Raw genomic sequence first — 22,850 nt, 5'->3', positions numbered from 1 at the left:
AACAGTTTAAACACTGTTTTCCGGGAGTCCATAAATTAGCCACTGCGTTGTTGATCGCAGCAGGAGAGCCCTCTTTGTGTCTGGAGATCCGCTATGTCTGTGACAGTTTAGACTTGCTCAGAAAGTTGATGGCTGTCTGATCTGCGTTCCGGTTTTGTTAGTGAGATGCGGTCAGTGGGTGTCTCTATGCACTGGACGGCGGGTGAGTCTTTAACGTATTTTCACAATTGTGATCCGTGAGAGATCTGAGCTACGATGGCATTTGTGTCCAGATCTGGGTCAGGCCCAAAATGCGTAAAATCCTTACTATTTGCACACAAATCTCGGAGCATTTTGAAGCTTCTGTGTCTTTATTATTTTTATAAACTGAACAATATGCTATGATTTCTCTCAAACTATAAATAGAATGGATGAGTCCAAATATAAGATTATATGGTTTCTTGGTAAGATAATTTTTCATTTTATTTTTGGTTTTATACAGTGCAAATGATGGAATGTTCACACATGGCTTGTAATTATCAGATTGCCCTTTTTTTGCTACTCTTTTATATAACATATTCTAAAAATCTGCATTTTCACATGATTAAATTGTTTAATTCAACAGGTAAAAGCTCATCATTGATGGCAACATCTATTAGACGATTAAGAGAATTTAACAAAAAAAAAAAAACTATTCGTGATAGACTGTTACTTGATTGGTTATTTTTACCTGGATTGTTATAATTAACACACATTCCTTAATTTACATAAACACCCAGACCGCAGGAGCTCTCCCTTCGAACCACTGATCTCTTAGAAGAATCGCTGTTCCAGTACAATAGGCACACCCCTTAGTACTTGGTCATTTTAGGAGTGGAATCTCGATTAAATATCTCTTATACCAATTATTTGTTGCCCAATCTCTCCTTATATTGTGGGAAAGGAATGGCCAATGAGAAAGTATGTTAAATGCTACACAATATTTAATTGAACGGTCATAGCAGGTTTTTTTGCACATTACATCATGTGCAGGGGAGTAATTTACTTGGTAGCTACATATTTATAAATCCTTTTTTAGATTTAATTTTTTTTTTTATACTTTCATTTTAACATAGATATGCAAATCTCTGCAAATTAAAACTGACTGCAGTTTAATATTAAACTTACCTTTATCCATTTATTAGAGAGTAATTAATGTCCACTTATCCCACCCCTTTCCAAAAGGCTGAACAGGGAAAAACAGGTTGTAACCTGCCCCCAAGCAAAAGAAATATTAAAATGTATTGCGTGTGCATATTCATATAGCAAATGCTAGGAAATCTCTTTGGGTAACTAACACCTTTTGAAGAAGCTTAATGAATGCTCTCTTCCTTCTTACGAAATGTATGTATGTATATGTGCGCGTGTGTATATATGTATGTATGTATGTATATATATATATATATATAAATAAATATTAGTGTCCAGAAAGAAGTGCACTCACCAGTCTTGAAGTAAATGATGTCTTCTTTTAATGTAATAGGATCAAGCACAGTCAGCCATCGACGTTTCTATCCTCACACGGATCTTTGTCAGGATCGAAACGTCGATGGCTGTCTCTGCTTGATCTTACTAGATTAAAATAAGACATTATTTACTTCAAGACTGGTGAGTGCACTTCTTTGTGGACACAGCATTAATCCCTAGATAATAGGACATTGATGTGGCACCCCAGCTAACTCAATATAATGGCAGAGAGCGTGGACGCTAGTGACTGATATATATATGTATAACACACACACACAGCAGCACTCAGGTAAATAAGTCAAATACAAATGCAGGTAAGTACCAACGTTTCGATGCTCCTTTAATGCATAGTCATCATCATCATCAAGACCATGATGACGATGCATTAAAGGAGCATAGAAACATTGGTACTTACATGCATTTGTATTTGATTTAGTTCCCTGGATGCTGCCGTGGTCTGCGGGTATATTTGGGCTTCTGTTTGGAGTTCCCACGGAAGGCATCGGGGCCATTGCAGATATATTATTTGAAGTGCCGCCTCTATTTGGACTGTGTGTGTATATACAGTGTGTGTATGTTTATGTGTGTGTATGTGTATATATATATATATATATATATATATATATGTGTGTGTGTATGTATATATGTGTATATATACATACATACATACATACATACATACATACATACATACAAGTCCAGTGTCCAGCACTCACATCAAACATCAATACAGCAATGGGGTGCACATCAGCTGTTCCTCCTGGGTCCAGGGCTCTTCAGCAAATATATATTAAATGGAGATGGCACTCACCAGTATAATGCAGCTTATTTATTCCAGAAAAAAGTCATTAGTAGGCTTACATACAGGTAGCGACGTTTTGCTCCCCAAGTGGACCTTTTTCAAGCAATCAAGCCTTTACTTGCATAATGGCAAACGGGTATGACTCCCCTCAGCGTAAGATCCTACTTACCTGGTGCCCGCCTCGCCCTTAAATACCATCCTCATGGCGCTCTTGCCGCTCACACATCGCGTGCGTTCCACCCGGTGGAGCGCATCACCCGGAAGTCGCTCCACTTCCGGACATGTGATATCCAGCTAACAATGCTGGATTAGTCCACGATTTCACCTAGGGGATTGAATGAACACAATGCTCTTCGTTCTTTTTTACCACATTGACTTTTGACTCTATAGTAGGCAGTATAAGAATTTCTTAAGGAATCCCTATATGGGTTCCTCATAAAAATTCTCTTTTTGGGCTAATACAGTACTCCACTAAATACATTTTGTATGTGTAGGTTTTTTCTCTCCACTTAGTCTTTTTTAACATATATGTTTGTTTGTTTGTTATGTATATTGTAGTATTTGTCCATTATATTATATGCTGAAGATGGATTACAAGGGTCCTGATGTCCGCTAACCCCTTGAATTGCCATTCCCCACGGTGCTCTATGCTATCCACTTCAAATAAATATGATGTATTATATCTTTCTCTATGGATGTTTGTACAGTGACACTTTGCTTTAATAAGTGTTAGCCCCAGTATCGCTAAAAGGGCGTGGCCAGTAGTTGCCCTGTATCATAGTCTGAGCCCATATACTTTACATACGCTGATCACCTGATAGGAAGCAAGGTGACTTCCGGGTGATGCGTTCCACCGCGTGTGGACTAATCCAGCATTGTTAGCTGGATATCACATGTCCGGAAGTGGAGCGACTTCCGGGTGATGCGCTCCACCGGGTGGAACGCACGCGATGTGTGAGCGGCAAGAGCGCCATGAGGATGGTATTTAAGGGCGAGGCGGGCACCAGGTAAGTAGGATCTTACGCTGAGGGGAGTCATACCCGATTGCCATTATGCAAGTAAAGGCTTGATTGCTTGAAAAAGGTCCACTTGGGGACCGAAACGTCGCTACCTGTATGTAAGCCTACTAATGACTTTTTTTCTGGAATAAATAAGCTGCATTATACTGGTGAGTGCCATCTCCATTTATATATATATATATATATATATATATATAAGAAAAATAGTTGGGTGCGGCTCCAAGAATAAACACAATAATTTATAAGTGGCGTATCATGTGATAACACTGTGTGAAATTGTGTCAACCCAGCCCAGTATTAATGGTCAGCTCAATGTCAAATTAATAATACTGGTAAAAGTATTAGACAAATTATAGGAAAATAAAATGACTGCAGAGCGACTGGTTTACCAAAGTGCATTGATCATATAAAATATTTAAATTCATAATGTGATAGAAAATGAAAGTGCAAGTGCTTATAAATAAAAAAAATTAGCAATTTAATAAGTACACACACTACATAAAGGTAAATAAAAACATACACATATAAAACACAATAGACCCTTTTAAGACCGGTGGATAAAATCAGAGGAAGGGTTTAAAAACTCAGCATATATTATTCACTTTAAAAAAGAAACTTTCTTTTTAAGAGAATAAATAAATTAATAGCTTATCTGGATAAAGTGGATAGTAATTGACCCATTCCTAGGTTCAAGAGGCAGAATTACTCCCTCTATATGTGTGTGTGTGTGTGTATATATATATATATGTATATATACACACACACACACACACAATTTGTGCGTCACGGCTTGGCGTGCACCTGGACCCGGAGTAAAGTCGGATGGCGAGTGAGGGTTCGTTTGCTGGTACTTGAAAGCAGCCGGCCTTAGGGGGGTATGACTCATGAAGGAATGGTTTACATGAAGGGGTGAGACAGGCTGGGAGACACTGGCGGCACTCAGAGAACCGGGGTTGGCTGGGTAAACAATGGGTAGCCGGTGTCAGGAGACAGTAACAGGAGCAGAACCACACCAAGGCTGAGAGGTGAATCTGCAGGAACACACTGGAGCAATGGCACTTTTAAGGAGCAAGGGAGCACAGACAACTAGCTCACAGCATACGCTGTGAAAGATGTTGCACTGGCAACTAAGGAGCCTCTTGACAGCCCTTTAGTACCCTCAGGTAGTGCAGGATTGGCTGCTAGCCTTCCTAGCCCAGGCTGTTACCTGATTGGCCCAAATCAACATGTGACCCAAATCCAAGATGGCCGCGCCCAGTGGTCAGTGTGCAGAAGCACTGTCAGACTCAACCTCTCTCACCTTCCTCCACATGGAAGCCCTTAGTCTGCAGAGGCTCACAGTACCCAGCGCTGCTTTCCAGGTCCCTGCACCCCCGCCGGAGACGCCATGCCAGAGCGCCCGCAGCGGTAAGGACCGCGATCTCGGCAGCCTGTCAGCCCTGATCGTGACTGTGTGTGTATGTATATGTGTGTAATATAAATATATATATATATATATATATATATATATAACTCTGGCACTTGATCTTAATTCCGGTTTTGTTTTCCAATACAATTAGTATTTCACACTAGAATCCTCATCAGAAGTGGTAGCTCAGTCCTAGTCACAGTTAGGTTAGGCGGTACAATGTAGGGATAAAGTAAAAAAAGAAAGGACAAGCACCCAATAGTGTGGTATCTCCTGATACAGTCTGATAAAATAGAGAACGATCGGCTATTGCCCGAACCCTATGTACGCTTGTTATATAAGCGTAAAATGCAGAATCTCATAGTCCAAACACAGTTCAGAGTGATGAAGCAGCCTCGCAGGGCCCTCAGACTCCAGAATGCCCCACGTGTACCCTTGGACAGCAACCTTATGAGTGTATTGGTGTCCACAATGTGATGTAATTAGCATCCAGTTTTATTCATATAAATGTGAAGCAAACATATTACATACGATTTAAAATGAAAAAGAAAATGGTCGCTTATCTGAAAGGGGTGGTGGCTGGTCTTGCATGGGGGACCCGTAGGCACACAGCAGGTAAGTAGTGGTAGTTGTAGCAGAGGGGCATCAATACCCTACACATTTCACTAATTTAGGCTTCCTCATGGGTGAGGGATGTGTTCAGAGACTCCTTATATACTAGTAATGGGCCTCAAGCCTGCCCAGTGCGGTTTCCGATTTTTTTTGGCGCCAAGATGACGTCCCTTCTGGTTTTACCGGCAAAATGATGTCACTTCCGGTATGCGGCATTTGAAAACCGGAAGTGGCCATTATATGGAGACTACAGGCTCCTAATGGTGCTTTTACATGAGGGCATAGTGCCCAATGTTCACTAGAGCTAAAACTGCTCTGGTGTTACTACAGGGCTACTGCCATTATATTCATATATGGCTCCTTTACAATCGGCCCCATTTTGTTGGTTAGGTAAGGGGACTATACATACTATGAATGTTTATACGTAACTATATAAGGGGATATTACTTTAAATCCACATAGAGACTATCTGCAGCATAAATCTATATTCTGTTAATGTATATTCATGGAAATCAACAAGAAGATGCTTATCTAATATACAATTAAATCATGGCTAATACAGCCACACACATTTTTAAAAAGCGCACTGTAATAACACGGGGTACACAATAAATAAGAAGGGTTAACACAACCTAAAATAATTAACTCAAGTACTGAGAACAATGTAAGTGAAATCATAATAACAATAGCGTAACCACTAAATTATGCAGGATATTAAAATAATCTGGAATATTAAAATAATCCATTATAATAAAAAAATATATATAAATATATATATATAAAACTGTAATTATAAAACCACATAAAATAAGTTTACAAGTCATGTGGTAAATAAAATAGGTGGAATGATATTACCAGATAAAAGCGCATCATAAGCCTGGAGGAAGAGGATAAGAGTTTCAGATAATGAGATTATAATAATTGTGATATTTCATAGCTCTTATTGTATCCAAAGGGGACTAGCGTATTCAGTTCGTAAATCCAGTACATTTCTCGTTGTGACAGGCGTTTTAGCTCTAGGTCCTAAGCTCACTTGTTCAATAGCCTTATATGTGAAACTGTCTGTTGAGGAATTATGGTGGGTGCAAAAATGTCTTGAAAGTGGATGTGTCTCCACTTTATTCCTTATGTTCCGTAAATGGTCTTGGATCCTTAATTTTAGTTGTCTTTTCGTTTTCCCGGCGTAATTTATCTTGTAGCCGCACTCTATAATATATATGACTAAGGTAGTGTTACAGTTTATATTCCTTGGCGTCATTAAACTTATGATAACACCTTCTGTTTGGATGAACAAATTTACAAACATTGTAATGTCCGCACTTGTAAGAGCCCACACACCTTATAAATTATTCTTTTTTTTGGGGGGGGCTATCTTTCTTCCTCAATCTACTTGGTGCTAGGATATCCTTAAGGTTTTTGGATTTATTGAATACCACATCTGGTTTTGTGGGTAGTAAGATCCGGTTTGTAAGATATGTGTGTGTGTATATATATGTGTGTGTGTATATATATTTATATATATATTTATATATATATATATATATATATATAACGAATAAACAAAAGTGCGGCACTCAGGGCTGTAAGAGGTTCAGAAACTACAACACAGCGGGTTGTATGCAGCCCGCTGTGTTGTAGTTTCTGAACCTCTTACAGCCCTGAGTGCCGCACTTTTGTTTAATCGTGATTTTCCATGACTGTGAGGGCACCGGGCGCAGTTATCTTTATACAGGAGTGCCGGACTAATATGTTATTATATATATATATATATATATATATATATAAAATATATAATGTGTGTGTGTGTATGGAATTTTACGACAGATGAGAACCTCTTGACCCACCTAGTCTGCCCCTTTTCATGTATCCTTTTGGCAACTTCCACCCTATTTGCTCCTTACGTCTCTTTTAAGGATAGTCTTATGCCTATCCCAAGCGTGTATAGAAATATATAATATACACAGTTCACGATGGTTCGGCACTCCAGATATAGGAACAAAAAATGAGGGGTGCCCTCCTAGAGGTAAAGTACAACTAACTTTCCTTCCTAAGTGCGGTGTTTCAACCCTACAAAAATAGGAAAAAGAGTCGGCACTCCCACGTAGAATGGTGGAAACATTTTATTAAAAAGGTGTGAACATTAGTACAGAAACGTTGACATGTTTCTCTATACACTTTTTTAATAAAAAAAGTTTCACCATTCTACGTGGGAGTGCCGCCTCTATGTTCTTATTTTTGTGGGGTTGCAACTTAGGATGGAAAGTTAGTTGTGTGTATGTACATGTCAGTATGTATGTATGTGTGTATATTTATATATATATATATATATAGCGTTCCCGCTAGGCTGTTTTAGCGGGGCGCGGCGCCCTGCCCTCCTTCTGGAGGGCAAAAAGCACCCTGCCCTCCAGGAGGAGGGCAAAAAGCGCCCTGCCCTCACAGCCTGCGGGAGCCGTTCTCACCCGCGGGACGCAGTGTCCCGCGGGTGGAGAAACATGCGGTGACCCTGTCACCGCCGGAGAATAGACGCCGGGCGCATGCGCCCGGCATCTATTCTCCCTGTCTGCAGGGCTTGGGGGCTGCCCGGCGTGTCCGTAAGTGCCGGGCACGCCCCCAAGAGTGACGAAAAGGGGACGCGTCTTATAGACATGCCCCCTTTTCCGATGACCACGCCCCCTTTTCGGTCGCGCGCACGCCTTCGGCGCGCGCACGGGCATGCCCTCTCTAGCTCCGGCGCCCTGCCTCCCGCCGGAGCTAGAGGGAACACTTTATATGTGTATATATATATATATAGTTATAGTGTTTCTGCTAGAGTGCAGATAGGGCACTACTGGGGATGCCGGAAGGGAGGCTAAAAGAGGGTGTGGCTGACCGGGGAGTGGGTGTGTCGCACATCCAATTTGTTACTCTTGGGGGCGTGCCCAGCACTTACTGAAGTGCTGGGCTTCCCCCAAGTTCTCCCCTCATGGTGAATAGATGCTGTGCGCATGCGCACGGCATCTATTCATCCTGCGGTGATCAGTCATCACAACTTTTCCCACCTGCAGTACACTGCCGCCCGCGAATGGGGAAGGTTCAGGGCATGCTGTTTTAGCAGGGCGCTGCTAAAAGAGCATGGCGCATTTTCCCTTTTAAAATCGGGCAGGCCCGGCGTCCCACTGAAACAAGCTAGCGTGAACACACACGTGTGTATATAAAAATGCGTGCTCAAAAAAAAAAAAAAAACATGTAGGGTGGAAGCATCCAATTTGTGGACTACATCCTGTATACATCATATCAATTTGCTAGAAGCTAGTGACATCACTCAGGCACTGCCTGCTGTATTCTTACTGAGCCCACACACTGCCTATATTTATAAATCACTTCTATACTGTAAGACCACTCTTAATTTCTTTAATTAGCATTTTATTAATAGTTATTTTTCTTTTCTTTCCCCTACCCTGCACCCCTCCCTTTAGGTTTGAACCACAGGAAAAAGTAAGTTTATTTTATGTTACACTCGCAAATGGTAACCGACACATCTAGTCTCTGAAAGATTATATTTATTGGTAATGTGTATTTGGAATAGAGATCTGAAATCTACTACACACAATGAATGTACACTTGCTATGTGATGCATGACTGGGCTCTCTCCTTGTCCATTCCTTTTTCAGATGCAATTTATTAGACACTTGGCACCTTATTTTATTGTACTCTACATCTCCTGCTCATTCATAATATACCAGGTCCATTAGCCAATTACATTATCTTACTGACTCAGTGTCCTGCAATTGTGGAAGCTACTACATCCAAATTGTTGTACAAAAGTAGAAAGCATGCTTATTTTATAAGGGTATGCGCAGTAATGTGTCAATAAGCCACAATCCCATCAACCGCAAATAACATTGTGTGTGTCAAATCCAGGTATGTTGGCTTGGTTGTATTCTTTTAAAGTGACCATATTTTATACACTACATGGGCAAGAGTATGTAAGCACTCTTTCAAATTAGTGTGTTTGTCCATATTATCCACACCCTTTGCTAACAGGTGCAGAAAATGAAGACTACAGCTTTGCAATCTCCATATTCAAGCATCAGTAGTACAATGGGTCGTACTGAGATATCCATAAGTTTTAACGTGGCATTGTCAAAGGATGCCACCTTTTCACTATGTCAGTTTGTCAATTTCCCAGCTATAGCTTCAACTGTAAGTTGAAATGTAAAGGTCTAAGAGCAACACCAGCTCAACCGGGTTGCAGTAGGATATACAAGCTTAGCTCTGTTTCCACCCTTGTTCTGTTCCTCTGATCTTTGTTCTCCTCCCTCTGCTTCTTGCCTATCAAACTCAATTGTTCTAAATCTGAATGGGAATGCCAATTGCTGAAGAGCTTAGTGTAAAAGGATCCTCGGTTCTAACCCTCTACTGACTTCCAAACTGCCTCTTGGTGCAATGTCAGTGCAAGAACATTTTGTTTGAAGCTTCTTGCATTGGTTTTCATTGTCCAAGAAGTCAGAAATGTCAGCTGTAGTGGTCTACAACATATAGTCATTGGACTTTTGAGTAGAAGAAATGTTTTATCTGTAGTGACTTCTGCTCCACCATGGCATTTGGCCAAAATAGTCCACAGTAACATACAAGCGACACTGGCTCAAATCACATCCACATTCAATGCAGAAGGTACTAAACGCACATCCAGCAGGTCAGTGCAGCTTTTTATTTTTAATATGTTTATTTATATTAAATTAATAAAAAATTGTAATTACACTTCATCTGGTTATAATATACTTTGATTACATTTATCAAGGTCTGTATCTATCTATTGTGTATTTCTTCTATTGAGTGTGACTACACTCATTCATTACAGCTGCTGTGGAAATAGTGCCCATCTAAGCACCTAAGATTTCACGCACACAATTATGTGCAAAAGATTTTAGGCAGGTGTGAAAAAAAATGCTGCAAAGTAAGAATGCTTTAAAAAATGGCATAATAGTTTATTTTTATCAATTAACAAAATGCAAATTGAATGAAGAGAAATCTAAATCAAATCAATATTTGGTGTGACCACCCTTTGCCTTCAAAACTGCATCAATTATTCTAGATACAGTTGCACAAAGTCGGGGATATTCTGGAATTATAGTTGGATATCTGATTAACCAATCATACCAAACGGGTGATAATGATCATCATTTGCATATGTAGGTTGGAACAGTCATTAATTGAAACAGAAAGCTGTTAAGGAGGCTTAAAACTGGGTGAGGAACAGACAAACTCTGCTACAAAGGTGAGGTTGTGAAAGACCGTTTCATGTCACAGGTCATACACCATGGCAAGACTGAACACCGCAACAAGACACAACGTAGTTATACTGCATCAGCAAAGATTTCAAATCTGATATGTGCTGTTCAAGCTCTTTCGAAGAAGCACAAAGAAATGGCCAACGTTGAGGACTGTAGACGCAGTGGTCGGCCAAGGAAACTTAGTGCATTCCTCCCCTGAAATGATTAGACACTAAGGGGAGGTTTAGGGTTAGGCTGCGAAGAAGGGGGGTTTAGGCAGGCTTAGGCTAAAAGGTGGGTTAGGGGGAGGGTTGAGGTTGGACTACTCACCTTTTGGAGTCTGGATTCTGACTTTCGGGTTGCCACTGTCAGTATTCTGACTGCCGGGATCTCGTACCCAACCCCAATTTCAGATATAAGTAATCTCTCCAATAATAGCAGGATTTAATTTTCTGATCCTCTCCTGTCAGTGCCTGAAATTACATGTGCTCTGAGTGCTGGTGTGCTTTATATAGGCTGAATTCAATTATCAATTAATTAAATTCCACTTCCTTATATATAATATATACACACACATACTGATGTGTTTGAAGCAGGAAAAATGAGCAAGCATAAGGATTTGATTGCTTTCACAAGGGCCACATTGTGATGGCTAGACAACTGAATTAGAGCATCTCCAAAACAGCAGGTCTTATAGGGTGTTCCTGGTATGGAGTGACTAGGACCTATCAAAATTGGTCCATGGAAGGACAACCGTTGAACCAGCGATACGGTAATGGACTCCCAAGACTCATTGGTGTGTGTGAGGAGCGTAGTCAGAAAGTTAATGCTGGCTTTTATAGAAAGGTGTTCAAGCACACAGTGCATCACAGTTTGCTGTGTTTCAGGATGCGTAGCTGCCGACCGGTCAGAGTGCCCATGCTGACCACTGTTCTACCTCCAAAAGCACTTGCAATGGGCCAGTGACCTTCAGAACTGGACTATAAGGCAATGAAAGAAGTTGGCCTTGTCTGAATAATCACATTTTCTTTTACTTCATGTGGACTGCCAGTTGTGTGTGCGTTGTTTACCTGGGGAAGAGATGGCACCAGGATGCACTATGGAAAGGCGGCAAGCCGGCAAACATTGTTCAGGAATGGTTTGAGGAACATGACCAAGAGTTCAAGGTGTTGACTTTGCTCCAAATTCCCCAAAAAAGAAAATTACCTAAAGTATCATACATTCTAGCAATACAGTCCACTGAGTGTATACAAGCACACCAAGTGAAGATAACCCACCTCCTCATGTATTTCAATAGTTCTGCGGGGATACTGCCCTGAATCTATGCACTTACAAGAACCTTTGTTTAAATGATGCACGTAGAGCGTTTCTTTACACTCTTGTATTCAATTAATTGATGTCCCTCTTTGAAATGGCAAGCATGTGGTCCCAACATAAAGATAGGGAAATATTATTTCATTATTCATAAAACCACACAAAATACATAAATGCAGAAACTCCTACATTGATAATATTGCAAGCCTACCAGGTAGAAAGCAGGACTAAGCCTGTGTAAAGAGTTGAAGTACCCGGGCTTGGACTGGCTAGAGCAGGCATGTCAATCATGCGCCCCGAATAAACATTTTATGCTGGCCGACCGTGTGGGCCCAAATATATATAATATGTGGCCCACACCTCTGCCACAATTGGATCTCAGCTCTGATCGGGCAGTGTTTACTTTATTTAAAACTGGCAACGCTGGTCTACTGAAGCCTCTGATCACTTCAGAGGCCAGCTTTCCCAGTAATGCAGTGTCTCCCGCGATGAAAGGAGCCTGCACCTGCTGCTCTGGATCTAATTCGATCCAGTCAGCGGCAACGTCTACGCTGGACGGTGGAAGTGAGTGATGACGGCGTGGACTGGAACGGTGCCCAGCAGCCATCGTGAAGAAAGGAAAGTACTGCATCGGTGAGTGGGGCCTGTTCTTTACTGGGAGGGGGCACAGCATAAGGGGCATTACTGGGGTCACAGCATAAGGTGCACTATTGGGGGCACTACTAGGGACATTACTGGGGTCACAGCATAAGGTGCACTAGTAGGGGCATTACTTGGGGCACTGCATAAGGTGCACTACTAGGGGCATTACTGGGAACACTGCATAAGGGACATTACTGGGGGCTCTGCATAAGCTGCTCTACTAGGGACATTACTGGGGTCACAGCATAAGGTGCACTACTAGGGGCATTACTGGGAACACTGCATAAGGAACACTACTAGGGACATTACTGGGGGCTCTGCATAAGGTGCTCTACTAGGGACATTACTAGGGGCTCTGGATAAGGTGCACTACTAGGGGCATTACTGGGGGCACAACATAAGGGGCTTTACTGGGGCATTGCATAATGGTCACAACTTCAGGGGGCAGTACTACAGGGGGCACTGCCTTGGTTTTTATTAATAATAAACCTTTCAAAATTGCATATAAGCATCTCTTTTTTTTTTTTTTTTTTGTTGCGGCCCACACACTCTTGGACCTTGAATATTCGGCCTGGTTGGTATTTTGAGTTTGACATGCCTGGGCTAGAGTAACCGCTTCCCTCACACAGAATGAGCACCCTCTCATCAACACATTTCGATCCTCCCTGGGAGGTGGTAGATTTATCTTGACTTTGTGTGCTTTTATTCACTCAATGGGCTGTATTGCTAGGACGTATTACACTATTATATTGTATTGTTTTCTTTTTTTCTATGTATTTGTATTACTACCTAATGGAGTATCATACCTGTAGGAATCTAGGACTTTGACTGAAGATTCCTTGCAGGAGAGAATGAAGTGGAATGTATTGTATTTTATTAGAATTTATAATATTTTTTTAATTGCATTTACATGTTGTAATGTTAATAGTAGCGCCCCCTCACTTTCTATTTGTACATCTTCCAATCTTACGTGCTGCAGATCAGATGGGACGATGAGACCTATGATGCATTGCGGTACCATTAATCTTGTAATGATATTTTGGGCCATCATACAGCGGATCGTGTAGTATGCAAGTGGACACAATATATCGTGTCGTCGTATCAGACTATCGCATGATCTCCGGGTCATTCAAGTGTGTACCCAGCTTTAGACTAAAAGTATATGTTAAATCCCATTATCGACATACCAACTGTTGACATTCATAATTGTGGCATGTCAGTGTCGACATTCAGAATATGTTGACATTATTCTGTCAACATTCTTGTTGTCAAAACATACCACACCCGTGGAAAACGCCTGTAGTGAGATGTTCTCATTCAGAATAGGATTCTGCTTGTGCTGTGAAAAATGCCTGTAGTGAAAATATGAGGCAGCTGAGGAAGCACCCAGAAATGTTGATGTATATTATGTTGAATGCTATATACAATGTATATACATACATTTTTGGGGATAATGAAGACTGTAAAGGCAATGTCTGAAGAAAGATCTCTTTTAGAAAAGTGAAGCTGCAACACTATTTCCTACATAGCAAGAGAATAAGGTTTTAATTTTTGGAATAGACACTGCTGTAGAAATGTCATTCTCATACAGACTGGAAAGCATGTATTTAATCAATGATCTACAAAATGATCTCTAGAGTAGATGCAGCCATAACTAGTATGAATGGTACTGTACTTTCTCTTGGTGAGTGGGATTCCTTATTGATAACTTTTCTGCATAGAGTTGGAAGGATTTGAGTGCATTCAGAGGTCAACTTATTCTTTTACAACAAATAAAATGTAGTAGTAATAAAAAAAAATACCATAAAAAAGTGTCTCAAGATAGAACATCAAGTATAGAGCAATCAGTGTTTAATAAGTAATTCTCGGGTCAAGGTGGCATGTACAATCTTTAGGCATAACTTAACATAACTTATGCTGTGGAAATGGGTTAGGTATAAAGCTATTGAGCTGCCGGGATGAAATGCCAACGCCAGAAGCCCGACAGAGGAGAGCATGTAAGTAACCTAACCCTACCCCCCCCCCCCTCCCCTAACCTTAACCCTCTTTTAGGGGTGCCTAACCCTAAAACTCCCAGGGTGGTGCCTAACCCTAACACCCTCCCCCGCACCCTAACCCACCCCCAGTGGCCCCTAACCCTTCCCAGGGGGTGCCTAAACCTAACACACCCCCCCCCCCCCCGGCGGCTAAGGACAGCTGATCTTACCACGTTCAGACTGGCGTCCTTCGACATTGGGATTAAGATAGGCATCGACATGTCTCTTCTCGTGCTTCTGCTGTCAGAACATAGACCAGCGGCATTTATGCCGCCGTCTATAGACTACATCCCGTGGAAATCTGTGATCTACTGCCAAGAAACCATGACGAAAAACTCAAGTGGTGTGTCTGCTAGATCCTGCATGGTCAATACTAACAGTCTCCAGTGCTATGTTATGGAGAGCCCACCTCCATGGAAAACTCTCTGGGCAACATCACTTTTAAAACTCACTTCTAAAAACTCTCACTTTAGTAAATTTACCCCCTAGAGTCTGTTATTAATGTTCTCGTGCAAGCAAGAAAAAAAGATATCATAAATGTATTACAGAGTTAGTAAAAAGTTTATTTCTTGGTGTGAACTTAAGCTACTATTCCACATCTCCTCGAATGGAGTGCATGATTCTTACTTTATCCACACTCAAGGTTCAGGTATCTGCAGTGTGATTTCTACTTCAGGGTCCATAGGGTATCCACAGGATACCTTGGGGTATAGGTGTGACGTCAGTCGCAGGGCACCAAAGAGTTAAGCTTTCAGCCTCCCAGGATGCACTAGGTCCCCCTCCTATACCCCGCCCCCGAGCCAAGGCACCTCAGTTTAGTTTGGTGCCCGGCCGGAGTCGGGTGCACCTGTTGGAGTGGGGGCTAGAAGAGCCCCTGAAGCTTTTTTTCTTCATGCAGCTGTGGCTGCACATCTGGATGAACAGCATGGACAGTCAGTCCTGACGTCCATGCTGTCTTCCCTACACCCCGCCGGTACCAGAACGCCGGTACTGATCCGGGGATGCTGGTGGGCATCTGGGGTCACAGCTAGCGGGGACCCCAGATGTTCCGGACCATGGCCGGATTCAAGGGGGACAGAGGTAAGCAGCGGGGTCCCGCGGTGGGTCCCTGCTGATCACATGGTCCTAAGTCCCCAGGCAGGGGGCTCCCTGGGGACTGGCTGCAGCGTGGAGCCAGGCGACCTACCTGCGCTTCCACTACCCCCTGGGACAGCGGACCGCAGCAGAGCGGTAGCTCTGCGGCGTCCCAGGGGTTAAATGCATGCCAGGGGAGCGCGCCTTCCCTGTCTCACAGCCGGCGCCTCCCCCGCTGCACACAGCCCTCTCTGCACTGTGCTGACTGGCCCTGTGTCAGCGCTCCTCCCCCAGGCCAGTCTTCTCTCTGCTCCTCGGCGGCCATCTTTTCAGAAGCATGGTGAACGCTGCTGGAAGCCTGCATTGGAAGCATCGTGGTCTGGGTCCCCCCGCATACCTCTCCTCCGCTGTGGTCAGGTCTGTGTATGCAGCGCTGTGTCCTACCAGGCCCTGTGTCTGTGTAGTTGAGTGATCAGCGCTGTTAGTGCAGGAATTGATTTTCTTTGCATTGTATGTGACTGTGCTAGCGCTGCTGCCTGTAACTTTTCTTCTCAAGACTGTCAGCTTTATTACTGTCCCTGTTCTTTCTGCTAAGCCCTTGCGGTGTGGTGCTGCAGGGTGGTCTCTCGCCTATTTAATATATAATTGGTGAGAGGGGTCACATACGTGGTGCCATCATGTCTGAAAGTGATTTTCCCCTCCGGCTACAGTGTACCACGTGTAAAGTACCGTTAGCGGAGGGGGAGGGTAGCGCGGAGGGCCTTTGCCGGCAGTGTTTGTCCATGGTGCGGCCTCTTACGGTTACAGCACCGGTACAGGAGCCGCCCTGGGCTTGTTTCGCTCAGGCGCTAACAGCTTTAGTGGGCCAGTTAGCTCCGCAGCCCGCGTTTACTCCGGTGGGTTTGTCCCAGCAGTCTGTGGTGTCGTCACCCATGCAGGGTTTCCCACGGCAATTGGTGGTACCCCACAGTCTCCCTATTTCCCCGCTCCCGGTTTCTCAGGAGCCAGCGTGGGTTAACTCCCTGACGAGTTCTGTACAGCACTTGTCGGATGTGTTGCAAGGGGAGTCTGTGATGCGGCCTCATAAACGGCCGGTGGCGTCTCTGTCCGCTCCTTATGAGGATGATGAAGGGACGTCTGATGATGGGGAGATTCTGGATCCTTACGATCAGGAACCTCTCCATACTAAGGACGCTGATGCTAAGTCCAAAGTATATATTCCTGGACTTATTCGGGCGGTCCGCACAGCCTTGGTGATTGAGGACGAAGTTCCCCCAGCGGCTAAGTCTTTTTCAAAGACGTGAAGGGCGATGCCACAGTCTTTCCTCTTTCGGGTCAGTTGGTGGACCATTTAGAGGAGGCGTGGAAACAACCTGGCTAAAGATACCAGCCGCAGAGACGCCTGGCGGTGGCTTATCCGTTCGCGGATAATTATTTTGCTAAGTGGGAATCCCCTCCACAGGTGGATTCTCACGTGACCCGTCTTGTCCGTAGTGCCACATTGCCGATGCCATCCATGTCCTCCCTTAAGGATGCTACGGACCGCAAGGTGGAAATCTGCCTGAAGTCCGCTTATTCCCTTGCGGGGGGGGGCAGCACGGCCGGCTATGGCCATTTGCTGGGTTGCCAGAGCGATGGAGCGCTGGGCGGATTCATTAGAGGCTTCTTTTGATTCCGACTGTCCGGCCGAACAGGCGGAGTTGACTGGTAATCTCCGTGATTCGGCCACCTACATCAACGAGGCGGCTCTAGACATTAGTACTCTGGTGTCTAGAATTTCTTCAGCAGCGGTAGCTGCTCGTCGCACCTTGTGGCTGCGATCCTGGAAGGCGGACGCAGATTCCAAGAAGGGTCTGGAAGCGTTGCCGTTTACCGGAGAAGTTCTCTTCGGTCCGGATCTGGATAAGATTGTGGCCACGCTGGCGGCAGCCAAATCGGCTTGTCTCCCGTCGGCCGCTGCTCCTTCTGGTTCTTGACCATCGTCCTTTCGGTCATCTAGGGCCCAGGGCAGGCCCAAACCACAGTCGTTTCCTCGTCAGGCTTGCCCTAGGAAATCGGTCAAGCCCCGGAAGCAGGCATGGAGTACCAGACGTCCGGCCCCCAAGCCAGATGACAAGCCTGCGGCCTGACGGTCCGGGCCTCCCTTTGGGGGATCCCAGGGTGGGAGGCCGCCTGCTGCAGTTCGCCCAGTGTTGGTCGGTCACTACGACAGACACTTGGGTTCTGGAGGTGGTCTCCCACGGGTACGCCCTCTCCTTCCGGCACAGACCCCCAGCTCGATTCTTCACCACGGGTCTACCATCAGACCGGAACAAGGCTACGGAGCTGCGGAAGGTATTGCACACTATGCTCCAGGCTGGAGTTATAGTGCCTGTTCCATTCTCCCAGAGGGGCCAGGGTTTCTATTCAAATCTTTTTTTGGTACAGAAACCCAATGGGTCGTATCGTCCGATTCTCAACCTCAAAGCACTCAACAAGTCTTTGCGGGTACCGAAGTTTCGGATGGAGACCCTACGGTCCATCATTCTGGCGCTGGAACCTGGGGACTACATGGTGTCATTGGACATACAGGACGCTTACCTGCATGTCCCTATTCTTTTGCTCCATCAACAGTTCCTCAGGTTTGCAATCTGCAGCGACCACTTCCAGTTTCGGGCGTTACCTTTTGGCCTGGCGACAGCACCACGTGTTTTCACCAAGGTGATGGCGGTCATGGCGGCTTCTCTGCGGCTGCAGGGAGTCCGCATGTTGCCGTACTTGGACGACCTGTTATTGGTGGCGGGATCTCCAGAGCTCCTGTTACGCCACTTGGACCTGACCATTGCCCTGCTGCAACGGCACGGCTGGCTAATCAACTGGCAGAAGTCCACTCTAATCCCGTCTCGGAGGATTCTGCATCTTGGAGCCTTATTGGACTCGGGACAGCAAAAGATCTTCGTGACGGAGGAAAAGATCTCTGCTTTACAGTCAAGGGTGCGCAGTTGTCTGCACAGCCGCCGGGTGTCTCTACACTCGGCGATGAGGTTACTGGGCTCCATGGTGTCGGTGTTCGACATGGTGGAATATGCCCAGTTTCACTCCAGACCTCTGCAGCACCTGATCCTGTCAAAGTGGAACGGGCTGCCTCAGTCTCTGAAGTCCCAGACGATTGTGTTCACCCCGGAGGTTCGCCTGTCCCTTGCTTGGTGGTTACAGACTCACCTCAGCGAGGGACGTCTGTTCTGGGTTCCAAATTGGGTCCTGTTGACAACGGACGCCAGTCTTCGGGGCTGGGGAGCAGTTTCGGGTCCACATCTGTTCCAGGGCAGGTGGACGCCGACAGAAGCAGAGCTTCCAATCAATATCTTGGAACTCCGTGCGGTCTTCAATGCTCTCCAGCAGGCACATCGGTTTCTCCAGGGTCACCCGGTACAGGTCCAGTCGGACAACGCTACCACCGTGGCCTACATAAACAGGCAAGGAGGAACCCGAAGCCGGGCGGCTCTCGTAGCGGTGTCTCGGATCCTGGTTTGGGCGGAGCGCAATCTTCCCGCCATATCAGCGGTCTTCATCCCGGGAGTGCTCAATTGGGAGGTGGACTTTCTAAGTCGCCAGGACGTTCATCCGGGGGAATGGTCCCTGCACCCAGACGTTTTTTCAACTACTGGTGGACAGATGGGGTCTTCCAGAGATCGACCTCATGGCGTCCCGGCACAACAACAAGTTGCCGGTGTACGGGTCTCGCACAAAAGACGAAGGGGCGTCTCTGGTGGATGCTCTGTCCGTCCGGTGGACGTTCCGGTTCGCATACCTGTTCCCTCCAGTCTCCCTTCTTCCACGGGTAATCCGGAAATTCAAACAGGAAGGAGGGACGCTCCTGTTGATAGCTCCCGCGTGGCCCAGACGGCACTGGTTCTCAGACCTTCAGGGTCTGTCCGTGGACAGTCCTCTGCGGTTGCCGCTACGACCGGACCTCCTGTCTCAGGGTCCTTGTCGTCACCCGGACCTGACTCGGCTGTTTTTGACGGCGTGGCTGTTGAGACGGCCATGCTGAGGTCCCGGGGGTTTTCCAGCTCTGTGGTGCGTACCATGTTGCGTGCTCGGAAACCGTCTTCCGCGAGGATATACCATCGCGTGTGGCATACGTTCTTCCAGTGGTGTCGACCGAGAGGTTATGCACCGCGGGAGTTTCGTCTGTCTCGGATTCTCGCCTTCCTGCAAGCGGGACTAGATCATGGGCTTCGCCTTGCTTCTTTGAAGGTACAGGTTTCGGCCCTGTCTGTCTGGTTTCACCGTAGGATTGCTACAATTCCGGATGTGCGCACCTTTATGCAAGGTGTTGTCCGCATTCAGCCGCCCTTTGTTCCACCTGTGGCGCCTTGGGATTTGGCTGTGGTCCTGAGGGCTCTCCAAGGACCGCCGTTTGAACCACTGGGATCAGTGGATCTTAAATGGCTAACAGCTAAGACTGTTTTCCTTCTGGCTATTGCTTCGGCCAGACGTGTTTCTGAGTTAGGGGTTCTTTCTTGTAGACCCCCTTTCTTGGTTTTTCATGGGAACAGGGCAGTACTCCGCACTCGGCCCGAGTTTCTTCCCAAAGTTGTTTCCCAGTTTCATGTTAACGAGGAAATCGTTGCTCCGGCCTTTAACTCACCGGGTCTTTCCGTGGGTGAGGCCTCTTTGGATGTTGTGCAGGCCTTAAGGACTTATGTTGACCGCACTTCTTCGTTTAGGAAGTCGGACGCCTTGTTTGTCCTCTATGGCTTCCGTAAAAAGGGTTGGCCTGCTTCAAAGCAAACTTTGGCAGCCTGGATCCGTATGGCTATTTCTGAAGCTTATCTTCATGAAGGCCTACCGGTTCCTCCTTCTCTGAAGGCTCATTCCACTAGGTCTGTGGGTCCTTCGTGGGCAGCTCGACGTGGTGCCTCGGCAGTCCAGATCTGCAAGGCTGCTACGTGGTCCTCTGTCCATACCTTCGTGAGGTATTACAGGTTTGACACCTTCGCCTCTCAGGATGCTTCCTTCGGGCGGCGGATTCTCCTTTCTGCACAGGAGCGTCCCCACCCTTAAAGGATACTGCTTTGGGACATCCCCAAGGTATCCTGTGGATACCCTATGGACCCAGAAGTAGAAAATATGAGATATGGTAAGAACTTACCTTTGTTATCTCTATTTCTACGAAGTCCATAGGGTTCCACAGGACTCCCGCCCTGTCGCACCTGTGCTGCAGATGGGCTTTGCTCTAGTCACCGGTTTTTCCGTCTCCCTCTGGTGAGAATGTGATTCTTGTGTGTGTCCAGATCTTTTTTCTCTCTCTTCCTTCTCCTCCTCCGGCCTATGGCTTGGTAACTAACTGAGGTGCTTTGGCTCGGGGGTGGGGTATAGGAAGGGGACCTAGTGCATCCTGGGAGGCTGAAAGCTTAACTCTTTGGTGCCCTGCGACTGACGTCACACCTATACCCCAAGGTATCCTGTGGAACCCTATGGACTTCGTAGAAATAGAGATAACAAGGGTAAGTTCTTACCATATCTCATATTTTCCTGGGGTCTAAATTGGCCATTGCAACTTTTTTGCCAAATTTTGTACTGTATTAACATTTCATATAAACCAGGAGATTGCATTAACCTCCTTTTACCCAGAGCCAGTGAATGAAAAATAAAAAGCTACATTCACAAGATGTTGTGAAAGCAGTCACTATGGGCCAAATGTAATAGGGTGAGAGTTTAGAAAATGTGAGTGTTTTCTCACACTTTTTAAACTCTGCCAATGTAATAAAGTCTGAGAACAGAGCAAACTCGCATGTTTTCAGACTCCTAGAACTCTCTCAGTTTAAACTCTCATCCAGATGTTTACATTTTGAAGATGAAACTCGACCAATGTGAAAGTTTACTGCTAAACTCTCACTTTTTCTAAACTCACACCCTATTACATTTGGCCCCACATGTATGTATATTTTGGACTGAGAATCGAAGGAATATAGAATATTTGTTTAGGTATCCGACTATCTCAGGTTGTGCCCAAATTATTTCTAAATTAGAGTTGTGATCAAAGTTATATAAGAGAAATTGACAAAGTACCTAAACACTAGCACATAATACTTTGGACAAAAATGGCACAGACATTGGTAACCAAGCTTTACAGGACAGCAGACTGGACATCTACCCATACCTTCTCTAGTCATGTTCAGTTGGATATTTTGTTCTCCACTGACTCAGTTTGGTAGATATTTGCAACCTAGGGGGCAATCCATTTAGCCGCGAGTTCCCTCGCAGTGCGAGTAAGTACAGCTCTATGCCACATTTATGGTACCGCCGGACTTGCACATTTTTGTTCGAAGCTGCTTACAAAAATGTGCGAGTCCAGCACGTTAAGGGGTGCGAGTTCCGGTAACTTTGCCGGCATTTGTATGCTGTTGCAACGGCATCTCTCTCTCTCTCCCGCTAGATTATACAGTTTACATTGTTTTTTGGTATTCTTGTTGCCCCTCCTATAATTTTGTTGAAAAAAAATTATTTTACTTTAAAATACTACATATCAGGCCAGGTTTTCCATCACTATCGTTTTAAGATTTTTATATATTTTCTAGAGAATGTTTAGGAAGTCACTAAAAGACAGAGTGGAAGTCTATTGTAGGAGGACCATTATATCATTTACAATGGGGCTTGTTTAAACTTCCAGGAGTAAATTTACTAATACCCCTTTCAGACATACGACCCGGGAAATTTCCTGCTCAGACCAGGGAATTTATCCTGTGCAAAATCCCGGGTATTTGGTCGAGACCCCCCTTTCACACTACAGAGTCTACCCGGCAAATTCCCAGGTAGACCCCTTTCAGACAAGAGCAGGGTTTTTCAGATTACCTGCCTCTCCTCTGCGGTCTGCCCCTCCTAGCCTATCCCCCTCTCCAGCTGCCACTGATGAGGTCATCAAAATGCAGCAGGCAGCCGGCCAATCCCAATCCAGCCATTTTTTTTATTTTATGAATAAATTATTTGTTTTATCACCTATTTGCCATCCCCCCAATGGGGAACAGGAGGAACCCCTTCCGCTAATGTACTGCCCTGGTGGTCCAGCGGGAGTGCGGGCTGCCCGCAGTGCCAGAGACCTGTCGGTGGTCTCCAGCACTGGCGGGTCTCCACGGCGTCCGGCTGGGGTCCTCTGTTTCGCGATTTACAGCGACACAGCCACCAGCGCGCAGTGGTGGTTAGCGGCAGCGCTGAGCATCC

General features: G+C 45.2%; 1 protein-coding gene across 4 annotated transcripts in view; it reads left to right on the top strand.

Annotated features, from left to right (window-relative positions):
* The window catches only part of LOC148519651 (uncharacterized), a 143,673-nt gene that overhangs the window by 86,338 nt on the left and 34,485 nt on the right, over positions 1-22,850 (top strand). For all 4 annotated transcript variants that reach the window (XM_088476308.1, XM_088476305.1, XM_088476307.1 and 1 more), the window contains exon 9: positions 8,782-8,800. In XM_088476308.1, coding sequence (XP_088332434.1) covers positions 8,782-8,800 — 19 coding nt within the window. The remainder of the gene's footprint in view (positions 1-8,781; positions 8,801-22,850) is intronic.

The sequence above is a fragment of the Taudactylus pleione genome, unplaced genomic scaffold (genome assembly GCF_031769625.1).
Source record: "Taudactylus pleione unplaced genomic scaffold, aTauple2 ptg000186l, whole genome shotgun sequence".
Lineage (NCBI taxonomy): Eukaryota > Metazoa > Chordata > Amphibia > Anura > Myobatrachidae > Taudactylus > Taudactylus pleione.
Note: the sequence above shows the minus strand (reverse complement) of the source record. Positions and strands in the feature narration are given on the sequence as shown.